We start from the raw sequence: 13,523 nt of genomic DNA on the forward strand, positions 1-13,523 counted from the left end.
CAGAGGAGTTGGGGGACAGACTCTAATGAGTTGCATATTTGCATAATTACAAATGCTGCTAGAGTCTTTGAAGAGGGATCCATGAGGGGTTATAAAAGGAGGAATCAACCCAGTGGAGGTGGGTGTCCTGAGCAAGAGTTGAGTGGGTCGAGGAGTTGCTGAACATCCCGTGACAGCAGAAGGGGCTCTGTGGGACAGGATGCTTCATGGGACTCATGTAGCCAGCAGGGAGAAGCCACCTACTGTGTGTCCCTGACAGACAACACTTGCTAGCAGGTCTAAGAGCAAGAAGAAGTCACTGAGGAATAAACAAAAAGATGATGTGGTCAGATCTCCACGTAAATCTGTCTAGCTGTAGTCAGAGGATGGGAATAGAAAATGCCAGCAGGAAAGGGAGGCCAAGAAACCCCACAGAATGCTTTTGCAGGGAAGGTGTGATAACAAAGGTGAGAAAAGAGAATTCCGTTCTCGAAAGTGTTCATTCTTGTCTCCTCTGGTCCTGACACAGGAAGCTTACTTACGATACAGTTTGTTGGATAAACTAGTTAACGTACATGAAGACGAGAGATAAATCCAGCACAGGTTGCTGATCACTTGGATATGGGAGGGGGAGTAAAGGAAGGGAAGAAGAGGTCTAGGATGACACCACTCCTGGTTTATGGATTGATAAAGCTGCCACGTGCTAGGGCTTTGTTCTTCTCTTTTCATTTCCTCTGAGTCAGCCAGTGTTTTCTGCAAAAGACCAGATAGTAAATAAGTTGGGTTTTACAGGCCCTGTGTTCACAGCTCCTCCATTCTGTCATTGTAGCCTACAGTCAGCCATAGATAATATGTAAATGAACATTGTAGTGACGGGAGTCTGATAAAACTCCTCATGAAACCAGATGGTGGGCAGGATTTAGCTCACTGGGGCCATAGTTGGCCAGTCCCTGGTGCAGATCATGAGTTCAATTTTGACCAAGCTTGTTTGAGGTATTTTTGAGGTAGATATGTGAATATGTTTATGTTACACATTATCCTTAAGTCTGTGCTTTAAAAAGAAAAAAAACCTACTTTCAGTTGTCTTTGATAAATAAAGCACGATTAAATACCTAATGTTTATTGGTAAGCATCGTTTAGGGGACTGTGTCCCCGGAGAGGGACTAAATAAGAAGTGATTTGTGGTTAGCAGGTAAATTATAAGGAAATGGCTCCTCTCCTGGCAGTATTGTTTCCAAAAGAGATAGCTGACCAGTGTCAGCTCAGTGTGGCCATCTGAGTGTATGGTATTTTTGAAGAGTGTCAACACTGTGAAAAATTGAAGGTTCCACAGAAAGCTGATTCTTCTGGGGAAAAGATAAATAAAAGGAAGTTCTGAAGCCAAGTAAAGTCAACCCTCTGTAATTAGAAGGATAGAAAGGTTTGATAAAGAAAGAGAAATCTACAGTTACTGTAGGGGTAAACTGTTCCGTCAGTCTGGGAGCTTTTAATTATGCAAATGTAACAAGAACTACCCCATTTTCTATTGTGTTTAAGCAAAATGCAAGCATTGAAACAGTAAATGCAGATCACTTAGGCAGAATTGTTGTGAAGTCTGTTCTTGATGTGTAATTTAATATATATTTATATGGACATATAATTTGATTTGTGTTCCTGTAGACTTTGTTTTTTGGAGCAAGAATTATTTCTTACTCCCACCCACATCATTTGTTTATGTGCTGGGCCTCTGTAGGCATTTTCTGTTATTTGGCCAGTAACATTATGAAACATAAGTCTGGAGACCTTTCTGAACTGTGGAAATTTGTAATTCCACTACAGCTCCATACTTTCCCATTAAATCATAAAAAGAGCATAACTGTACATTTTAGGCAACCTTCTCAGACTTTCATTAAAAGCACATTAAAAGAGCTAGTGCATCGTAAGGTCAAGAATAGAAGCCTGCGGTCACTAGGTTCTCTAAACAACACAAATATTTTTTTCCAAATCCCATCCCTTCAGAGAGTATAGTTCATTAGTTCCCAAACTTGTCTACATATTATCAGAGGAGCTTTTAAACACAATGCTGCCCCAAGAAGATCCCCAAGTGATTCAGATGTACAGGCAAGCTTGGGAACAGCTGTTTATCAGAAAAAAAAGTCTCAGTAACAATACAGAACTATCTTCATCTTGGAGCTCAAGGGACTTGATAGTGAGATGAAGCTCTGAGTCCCTCTGTGGATGCCCAGTGACTACTGTAGTTAAAAGCCAATCTTTTACATACTCTGCTATGTATTAATCTTTTATGTACAGTTTTATGAAGCACGTGCATGGTACTTTCTTCCTTGAGTACATTAAAAATGATGAATTGTACAAGTAATTACACATTTTGAATACGTAGTATCTGAATTAAGTGTGTTTATAGCAGTCCTGAAATTCTGGTTTATAGTCCAGTCATGCAGCCTAAGGTTTAATAATCAGGACTGAGTCTCAAATAAAAAAAAAAAAAAGACATAGACGTGCTACAGAACTCCTTGTGAAGCCGTTTCCCCCTGCCCACTCCACACTGGAACCTAAAGCTGGTTCTTTTTTAGTTCTAGGTGTTCCACCTTCCTGTGCATACTTCCTGGAAAGATGTTTCCATAAATTAGACAGGACAAATATATTTTAATGAACAAATGGTGTTTTAATAGAAAGCTCTTTTTTAAATTAGCTCATTCTGTTACGGTTTTAATAAGCAAAAATAATATTGCAGGGATTTGTGCAATAAAAGCACCAGCCAGCCTGCTCTACAGAGTATGCCCTGGAAGGGTGCAAATGGAATTTCAGTGAAGAAAATATCTCTGGAGTGACACAATTTTCTTTCAAAGAGAAAACGTCTGTATGGGGAAAGGAACAGATCTCTTCTAGATAAAAATGGATGCACTGAACAGTGTTTATAAAAATCCTCTCAGTTTGATTCCTGCGTTTGGCAGTAAGACAGAAACTCATTGGGTTTTATTTTAAATTCCAGTGATTATAATGTTTCTGCACCCCCTGTGGAGTATAGAGCCAGACCCTTTTTTTCTTTGCCAGCACACGTGCTAAGAAACTTCAGCTGACAGGTGCTTTTTCATTGTCTCTGTATGAGCCAGAAGCAGTGGGGTCACAGCTGATTTTCTGAGTCCAGGTCTTCCCCACCCTCTTTTCTGAGTGCTTTCAGGAGACAAAACCAAGTGCTTCTGACTACATGTATTTCACAAGTTTGCGTTTCTTCTGCAACTCTCTACTACTCATTCAAGAGCTTGAATTATTGGCTAACTGTCCACTAGTTTCAGGCCTTCACACACCAGATGCAGAAATAAGAAAGCATATTACTTAGAATGTTTGACTGTAAGGAGTGGGGTACCCATGAGGTATTGGTTAACCAAGGGAAGTTTATCATTTCATGTTCACAATTCAGGCTTGGGTGGTACCAGTATTGGTTCATTTGGTTGACATCATGATGCCACTGTTAAAAAATGATTAAAGACAATTTAGGTGGTACCAGCACACTTTACTTTTTGTGGACAGTCTCCTTTCAGAGAACTGACAAATGGGGTGGAAAGCAGAAAGCTCCTATAGGATAAAAAATGAAGCACAAGGAAAAGACATATAAAAATCATCTGATCAGCCCACATAGTCTTTTTGGGGTGAGAAGCTCCTGAATTCACTTAGCCTTTGAAGACTGGCTGATAGCTAAGTGGACATACTGCATTTCTGGCTGAATGAAGTTTGTCTACAGGAATGTGAAAGTTGCGTAAGTGTTGGCTTACTAACATGACACCCCATAGAGGAGTGGCTCCATGTGGACCCTAGAAAGTTATTTCAACTCCATCAAAGATACAAATTCCATTTTGGTTTTCTTTTACTAGGCTCAGCATGTTGGGTTTGTTCTTTCCATTTGTTTCTTCGTGGTGGCAAAATGGCTGCTTCAGCTCCATGCATCACATCAGCACACATCAAAGACTGATGACACCATGTCAGTTCTTTGTGTCTTTTCTTCAAAGAGTGAAGAACACTTTGCTTGGACACCACAGAAGACTTAATTTTGTTTTCATTAGCCAGAATTGCCTAATTTTCTCTTTATTAAACTTTTGATTCACTTACTTTTAAAAATCTAGGTGCCATGCATGGTGTTAATTAAATGGTACCAGCTCTACAGTTCTGTTCTCTTGCCAAGAGCTGAGATCTCAACAGGCCTTGTCCGTGAGCCAGCTACTGAGCTGATCCAATCTTCATTAACCATAAATTTTGGGTGCCCAGGAGGAAGATGCATCCTTATCAGGGAATTTAGAACTATGCCTTCTACATAAGATGATGGTGACCATCCTAACCTTTTTTCTAGTCTTTGTCAACCTGAAATAAATAGACTGACATACATTATTCCAGCAAAGATGGGTTTGTTTGAACAAGGGAATTATAATTTGGAATCTGAAACTATGGCAAGCCACATGCAAGACTCCTCACAGCAAGGGAAGGAGAATGCTTTTATAGCGGGAAAAAGAAATTGGAGGGAGGCCAAAGGGTCCGTGGCTTTTCATTGGCTGACTCCTTGCCAGGGAAGAGAAGTCTTCCTCCTGTTGAGTTCATCTGTGGGCACAGGGCTTGGAATCCCCCCTTTTTGGTCACCTGACACTCTTCGAGATTTCTTTTCTTTTTTTTCCACATCTTTCTGCAATTTTATTTTGCTTTCTGGCTAACTGAAACACAGTTTTGTTGCAGAGTTCAGAGCAAACTTCAAATTTGCATTCTTTCTAGCCTTTTGACAAGCCAATTGACATTATAGTTGCGTATTTGACAAAGGATGAGATGGTTGGATGGCATCACCAGCTCGATGGAGATGAGGTTGAACAAACTCCAGGAGAGAGTGAAGGACAGGGAAGCCTGGTGTGCTGCAGTCCATGGGGTTGCAAAGAGTTGGACATGACTGAGTGATTGAACAACAACAAATCCATAGCCCTAAATTATTATTCTCTTTTAAATAGGTGCCCATGGCATTTGCAGCTGTTTATTCTTATTAAACAGGCTCTGAATTTGTGTGGATAGGTAGAGATATAGACAAATCATGTCTCTCGCTTTAACAAAATTCTCACTAACTGGAGTTCTTAAAGGTTAGTCAGTCCATTTATGGAACATAGATTATATTTTCAATAATGATTCTTGTTGTCAAAGCAAGTAAATGGCTTTTGTTCATTTGGAGCAAGAGGCAACTTTGCTGCTTAAATATATACAATTAAATTGAGTGGAGATCTACTTTAAATGAAAATTGAAAACAAATTAAGTAATCAGTCAATGTAATGTTTGTGGTTATAGCTTTTGTATATATTTGGTTAAGTCTGAGGAAAGAAAATCTGTTCAACTTTGCTGACCATTTTGTTTAAAAGGAAGAGGGTGTTGCAAGATGGCAACATTTGAAATTGGCTTTAAAATATTACATATAATGATAATTTGTTTTTATATTTGAGCCCTACAGCTGTTCCATAGATCAAGTTTAATCATATGACATTTTAGTTTCCACTCATGTTGGAATCAGGCAATCTCAAGCTTAGCTAATGAAATTTATTTGTAAGTTTGTTGTTGTTGTTGTTAATCTTCCTTACTGATCATGAGTAGGGCCTTTTACTTTGACATTTGGAAACATTTGTATTAATAATAGCAATTTTTTTAGGCTCCCACTTCTTGAAATTGGACATTTGTAAAGTTAATGCATGTCTCTTTCCCTCTTATTACAAATTATTTCCTTAATTTTATGATTTTGGGACAGCTGCCAGTGACTTACTGGCTCAAAAATGATGATGTTGAGAAAGAAATGATTATGTTTTAAATTTCGTTAGATTTATTAGTGCTGACTTGGGCTTTGTCCTCATGCAAATGAGTTCATAGAAGTCATCCGAAGATTCTTGGGTCTGTGATTAAAGTTTAAATTCAACCACTAGAAGGTTACATTTTATAAAGTTTAATCTTTGAACCATTCTTTCTTTCCAGAGTTAACTACATTTGATTTGGATGTTAAATGTAGTTCTCATTCAAGTTTTGATGGAAATATCACACCCTACTATACACTGCATCCTGTTTTAACACAGCAATGGAGTTTCAGTGTGCAATAAGTTAGTAACCCCCCCTTATCTCTTAAAAGTAGGCATTTTTTTAAAGTCTCAGACTTTCCAGTATCTTTCTAATCTATATTTTAGTTCAAATATCATAAAAATTTAATTAACTAGATATGGGGATTATCAGCCAAATTTTTCATTGGAATTTATTCTGTATTTTCCTCTTTTAAGTGAATCTTTTTGCAGATTACAGATACTGAAGTTATTTATTTAGTTGGTATATTCTTCAGGACCCTTCAGTTCAGTTCAGTCACATCCAACTCTTTGCGACCCCATGGACTGCAGCACGCCAGGCTTCCCTGTCCCTCACCAAATGTCCTGACTCCAGGACATTATATAAGTAATATAAAAGCAGTTCAAAGTATTTCAGCATCACAGAATTTCCTGGCTCACATAATGACACAATGTATGGAAAACCTGCTTCAAGCATAGCTATATCCAGAAGCCTAAGCAGGCTCATGGATAGATAGTTCTTTTCAACTCTCTGCTCTGCTTTCCTTTATATTGGCTTCCTTCTCTGGCAAATGCCTTTCTTCTTATAGCCATGCACACCACATCCATATATCCTGGAAACTGCAAGTCCAGCAAAAACAAAGATTTTTGTCCTATGTGATCTCTATAAAAGTCACAAAGTTAAATTCTGTGTCATGCCATAATGACCCCATTCCTGATGCAGTCTCTGTGACTGGGAGGTTGGAACGTGTCAGTGTTTACAAGGTGTGATGGACAGAGAATCTATAGCTACACCATCTGAGATTTTGTTAGAAATACATACTCTCAAGTCCCCTCCTAGTCCCAGTGAATCAGAAAATCCGAGAGTGGGGCTCAGCATCAGTTAAGTTTAGTCACTCAGTCATCTCCAACTCTTTGTGACCCCATGAATTGCAGCACGCCAGGCCTCCCTGTCCATTACCAACTCCTGGAATTCACCCAAACTCTCGGTAATGCCATCCAGCCATCTCATCCTCTGTCGCCCCCTTCTCCTCCTGCCCCCAATCCCTCCCAGCATCAGAGTCTTTTCCAATGAGTCAACTCTTCTCATGAGGTGGCCAAATTTTTGGAGTTTCAGCTTTAGCATCAGTCCTTCCAATGAGCACTCAGGACTGATCTCCTTTAGGATGAACTGGTTGGATCTCCTTGCAGTCCAAGGAACTCTCAAGAACCTTCTCCAACACCACAGTTCAAAAGCATCAATTCTTCAGTGCTCAGCTTTCTTCACAGTCCAACTCTCACATCCATACATGACCACTGGAAAAATCATAGCCCTGACTAGATGGACCTTTGTTGGCAAAGTAATGTCTCTGCTTTTGAATATGCTATCTAGGTTGGTCATAACCTTCCTTCAAAGGAATAAGCATCTTTTAATTTCATGGCTGCACTCACCATCTGCAGTGATTTTGGAGCTCAAAAAAAGTCTGACACTGTTTCCACTGTTCCCCATCTATTTCCCATGAAGTGATGGGACCAGATGCCATGATCTTCATTTTCTGCATGTTGAGCTTTAAGCCAACTTTTTCACTCTCCACTTTCACTTTCATCAAGAGGCTTTTTAGTTCTTCTTCACTTTCTGCCATAAGGGTGGTGTCATCTGCATATCTGAGGTTATTGATATTTCTCCCAGCAATCTTGATTCCTGTTTGTGCTTCTTCCAGCCCAGTGTTTCTCATGATGTACTCTGCATATAAGTTAAATAAGCAGGGTAACAATATACAGCCTTGACGTACTCCTTTTCCTATTTGGAGCCAGTCTGTTTTTCCATGTCCAGTTCTAACTGTTGCTTCCTGACCTGGATATAGGTTTCTCAAGAGGCAGGTCAAGTGGTCTGGTATTCCCATCTCTTTCAGATATTTCTACAGTTTATTGTGATCCACACAGTCAAAGACTTTGGCATAGTCAATAAAGCAGGCTCAGCATACTGGGTTGTAAAAACCCCTCCAGGTAATTGTCAAAGAACCTCCCAATATCTCACAGGAAGCACATGGCGGGGGTGAAATTCAGAGGACTGATATCAGGAAAATAAAAATAATAGATGCTGTGCTGGAAAAGATGAGATTTCATCCCAGCGTTAAAGCTCTTATTTGTATCTAATGCCGTTACTTCTCAGAAAACTGTTAATTATGAATTCCCCTCCAGAAAGCCAGTATTCTAATTAAGTAAGCATACTTTCATCTTCCTCTAGGATATAGTATTTCAGTTTAAATTTCATCTTCAAATAGGTACATGGCTAATCTTTAGAGGTTTCCAGACTGTATTATTTTCTTATCAAATGCTTCCAGAGCTACAATTAAAACTTTTGATAATGAACCTTATCACTCCTCTGTGAGAAATAGAATAGGTTCATTCAGTTCAAAACTTCGCAATGAAATGGCAGTGATGCTTACAGAATTTTAGAAGAAGTGGCTAGCTCTGACATATCTTCCCAAATAACTGAAAAACACTTTTGTTTTTTTAAAGCATCTAATAAGGGAAATGAATGTAGCATTTCATATTAAAGATTTTTAACTTAACTTGGGACATTTGCACTTATTATCCAGGACACTTATTATCCAGGAGTGTGTCAGTAATCACTGACTAATTTTAAGGATCTTCTGAGTACTTGTTGAAAATAAAGCTCCAAAGGCTCCTTTTCAGGATATTCTTATTTTGGGGTTCTAGGTGGGAACAGGAAATTGGTACTTCTGAAAGCTACCACAGGGATTCTTAGAATCAGACATGCTTGGCACACTCTGTAGTAGTTAGGAGCGCTTCCCTGGTGGCTCAGATGGTGAAGCGTCTGCGGGCAATGCGGGAGACCCGGGTTGGATCCCTGGGTCGGGAAGAATGAGGATGCTACAGTAAATGGTGTGGGTCGAATCTTGGTTGTAGCTTCTACCAGCTGGGGTTAGTTAGTTTACCTGGTCAGTTCTCACATGTTGCTGTAATTGCTGTTTGTTTTTTTCTTCTTAACTAACCTACCTGTTTCACCTCCTTATTTCTTGCTACAGATAGAGGACATGCAGTGGGGTAAGGGAGTCCGGGAGATCCCCGCCTCTGTGTGCACGATGCCCTGCAAGCCTGGTCAAAGAAAGAAGACACAGAAGGGAACTCCTTGCTGCTGGACCTGTGAGCCCTGTGATGGCTACCAGTACCAGTTTGACGAGATGACATGCCAGCATTGCCCCTACGACCAGCGGCCCAATGAAAACCGAACTGGCTGCCAGGATATCCCCATCATCAAACTGGAGTGGCACTCGCCTTGGGCTGTCATCCCCGTCTTTCTTGCCATGCTGGGGATCATCGCCACCATATTTGTCATGGCCACATTCATCCGCTACAATGACACTCCCATCGTTCGGGCGTCTGGGCGGGAACTGAGCTACGTTCTGTTGACGGGCATCTTTCTCTGCTACATCATCACCTTCCTGATGATAGCCAAACCCGATGTGGCGGTGTGTTCTTTCCGGAGAGTTTTCTTGGGCTTGGGTATGTGCATCAGCTACGCAGCCCTCTTGACCAAAACCAATCGGATTTACCGCATATTTGAACAGGGCAAGAAATCAGTGACAGCCCCCAGACTCATAAGCCCAACATCACAGCTGGCGATCACTTCCAGTTTAATATCAGTTCAGCTTCTCGGCGTTTTCATATGGTTCGGTGTTGACCCACCTAACATCATCATAGACTATGATGAACATAAGACGATGAACCCCGAGCAGGCCCGGGGGGTTCTCAAGTGTGACATTACGGACCTACAGATCATCTGCTCCCTGGGATATAGCATCCTTCTCATGGTCACGTGCACTGTGTATGCCATCAAGACTCGGGGTGTCCCAGAGAACTTTAATGAAGCCAAGCCCATCGGATTCACCATGTACACGACATGTATAGTTTGGCTTGCCTTCATTCCCATTTTTTTTGGCACCGCTCAATCAGCGGAAAAGGTAAGTGAAAACGCACACCCCACCACACGTTTCAAAAACGTGTTTCTTTTTGTAAATTTTGAAACCAGATTGAATGTATAGAGCGAGAGGTTTTAGAATGTAGAATGATATTCCCAAGCCTAGACAAATCCTGAATTAGTACAGATGGATGCTGCAGAAGTCTAAAACCTGCATTGAGCTGAGCTACGTTCATTCCACTGGAAACCAACCAAAGGTAAGCCTTTTCAAGTTACCTTATTAGAGTGATTCAGTGTAGCAAGAGATTATCCAGCATAAAATAATCTGTCTCAACTACACCTTCGTGTTCATTCATTACCCACTCCCTCTTCTTTCATAATTATTTCCTCAGGATAAGAGAGGAGGGACATAGTCCATTATTCCCAAGGATGAGGGTGATCGTTGCCAGCTCTCTTTCTTCCCAGCAGCTGTGTAGGCACTCCTTGTGGGTTGGGTCATGTATTTGAGCTATACAACATCTATTTCTACATGGATCTCTAAATCGGTGGATATAGGAGAACTTTGATTATGATTCTACTCTAGGCTCCTAACGGATGTACATTAATTGTCTCAAATGATGGAATTAATGTAGCTGGATTAGCTATATTCAGCCATAAAAATTCAAAGTTTTCAAAATGACTGGGCTTTACTATGTTGGTCCAAGGTATGTTCAGTATCCATGCTTCCATCATATAGTTACATGTTTTATATGAGTCAGTGAGTTTAGCAGGTGTAATATGTTGAATCTTAATGCAATCAGTGTGTGTCTGTCTGGAGATTTGAATGTGGGCAAATCGTGCAGTGCTACAGTGTTGATTCTAAACGTGATTTATATATATCTGAGTTCTGTGCTTACCCGTGTATGGTTTTGGGTATATGAAAATAGGGCAGCCCTAACAGGTTGATCTTAATGAGCTGTCTTGTCCTTTACTCACTGAAGTTGGCTCTGATTTGTTGGTACAGCTGAAACGAGAACCGGGACTAAGCCCTCACTGGCATGCTCTAGAGAGAGAGTTCAAGTGTAGCTTGATGAGATGTCAGCACATCAGATGTGGAGCCTGATTCCATGCTACTTTGGAGAAGTCTGTTAAACATTCAAGGACTTAGTGCCTTAAATGGGGAAAACAAGGATTGAAGTCAAAATGTCTACAAATTTACATATCCTTGCTTCTCAAATTAGTTGAATCTGACTGTTTACATTGTTACTTCTGTTCTCTGTATAATCATAGAAGGGATTAGTGGACTTTGGCTAGTTTTCCAACTGAAGATATGTCTTGCCCCTAAATGGTCTGATTCAGCAGCTTGAAGTTTGGGCTGTCTTTAAAATGAAAATGGAACCACATAGTATTCTAAAACCAAGGACTGTGAATGGTTCCAGATTATGGTTTGAGTCATAAAAGGAAGTTCTTAGAGTAAGTTCTTCTAAAATATATGCTTAAGGAGCAGAGTATGTGTCAGAAATGTGTTTCAAATTCATAACGCATGTGTACTGTGAAACCAACCTGAATATCATTTCATTACTTTATCCATGGGCCAGAGGAATAGCGACATGCCAGTTGGGGTAGTGAAATGCAGTATATGCCAGTTAGTTGATGACCATGGACATGTTCATGGGGAATGATGTGCAGCATCAAAGTCTATGGACGTGATAATTATTACCCATGTGACAGGTTAAAAACAGGAAATCTTTTTCTTGGAAATTTATGCTTGAGAAATATGAGAGACAGGCATCACTGCAGTTGTTCTATAGATGAGCCTTGTTTTAATGAATATTTGGCAATATAGGTCTCTACCATTTCATTTACTATTTCTGGTCATGACTCTGAATCTTGTCAGTTAAGATCAGGGGTATAATTTACCCATTTAAACACTTGAGAAGTATAGAAGTTTTCAGGATTTGAATGCACTGATTCTGAGTGTTCTAGAGGACATTGCATTGGGAGAACAGGATTACAGGAATAATTAAGCTGTCTTTAAGCAATATGCTTTGTATACCAGGGTTTAGAAGGCATATATTTCTATTAGTGTATTCTCAATGGATAATGATGTTTTACATTGTTGATTCACACAGTTAAAGGCACTCAAGTGCCAAATGAAAACAGTGAATTTTGTATGAAAATGTGCATGCCTTTGTGGTAGGCATATGGCTAGAGAAGCATGAGTGATCAATTAAAAATATTTTTTTTCTGTAAACGAAACCATGAAATTTGAATTGTGGAAGGCAGCAAACTGCAAAATGCAAAAAGACATCACACTGAAGGCATTATTGCCAACCTAAAACATACAAAATCACAGTCCTTCCATTTTTGTTTAGATTTAAGAGCTGAAGTATTTCAAATGGAAGAATTCCATTGTTATAAGACACACAGAAAAAGAAAGATTAAGCAATGAGCTCAGTAATAACTGTTTACCCTTTCAGGAAATTGAATTAGTTTTGATTATATAACGATATCTTTGTGAAACTTCTCATCAGTTGAGTTCATTAGCACAGCATAAAGTACGAGTACGTACATTAGCACAGTACGAGAAGTATTGTCTTGCAAAACTTCAACCTTCATGAATTTGATTTTTGCTTTTGTTAAGGGCACAGAATATGACCATTGTCTTCTCTTATCCTTGCTAACCTTGTGACTTCTAGAATGAGGATCCTGTGACGTGGCCAGGGATGGAAGAGGGAAACTCTAGCCATAAAATAACGTTTCCTTAACTAAGGATTAAATTTATGTGCCTGAAACGATGCAAGGAAACACTGTAAATGGTAGAACGCTAGCGCAGCAAGAGCTGGCTGATCTAGAGAAGTGCTCTGATATCCTGCTGTTGCACCCTGGCACAATCTGTGAGAGACGGGGTTGTCCTCATGGAAAACAGGCTTGGCTTGTGGGTATATCTTTACGAAGACTTGTGTGTGCACCCAGGGATGGAGGATGCAGGTTACCCTGCCCAAATCTGGGAAACCCTATAGATGCTATGTTTATCTGGGGTTTTTATCCAGTTGTCTGGAGAACTTTCTAGGTAAGCCAATATTTCATTTCTTACACATGGTCAAGAAGACAACTTTTATACCCATTGGCTCTACAAAGGCAATAAATACCTTTTCCTTGGGATAAAAGGAAAGGGATCAGAGGGCCTGCCTAAGTATTTTTCTTCTAATCCACAAAAGGCTATGGTTTTTCCAGTGGTCATGTATGGATGTGAGAGTTGGAGTATAAAGAAAGCTGAGCACCGAAGGATTGATGCTTTTGAACTGTGGTGTTGGAGAAGACTCTTGAGAGTCCCTTGGACTGCAAGGAGATCCAGCCAGTCCATCCTAAAGGAAATCAGTCCTGGGTGTTCATTGGAAGGACTGATGCTGAAGCTGGGACTCCAATACTTTGGCCACCTGATGCGAAGAGCTGACTCATTTGAAAAGACCCTGATGCTGGGAAAGATTGAGGGCAGGAGGAGAAGGGGATGACAGAGGATGAGATGGCATCACTGACTCGATGGACATGGGTTTGGGTAGACTCCTGGAGTTGGTGAT

General features: G+C 40.2%; 1 protein-coding gene across 1 annotated transcript in view; it reads left to right on the top strand.

Moving 5' to 3' along the window:
- GRM7 (glutamate metabotropic receptor 7) overlaps positions 1-13,523 on the top strand; it is an 884,992-nt gene that overhangs the window by 728,647 nt on the left and 142,822 nt on the right. The window contains exon 8 of the mRNA XM_052637554.1: positions 9,071-10,006. Coding sequence (XP_052493514.1) covers positions 9,071-10,006 — 936 coding nt within the window. The remainder of the gene's footprint in view (positions 1-9,070; positions 10,007-13,523) is intronic.

Source organism: Budorcas taxicolor, chromosome 1 (genome assembly GCF_023091745.1).
Source record: "Budorcas taxicolor isolate Tak-1 chromosome 1, Takin1.1, whole genome shotgun sequence".
NCBI lineage: Eukaryota > Metazoa > Chordata > Mammalia > Artiodactyla > Bovidae > Budorcas > Budorcas taxicolor.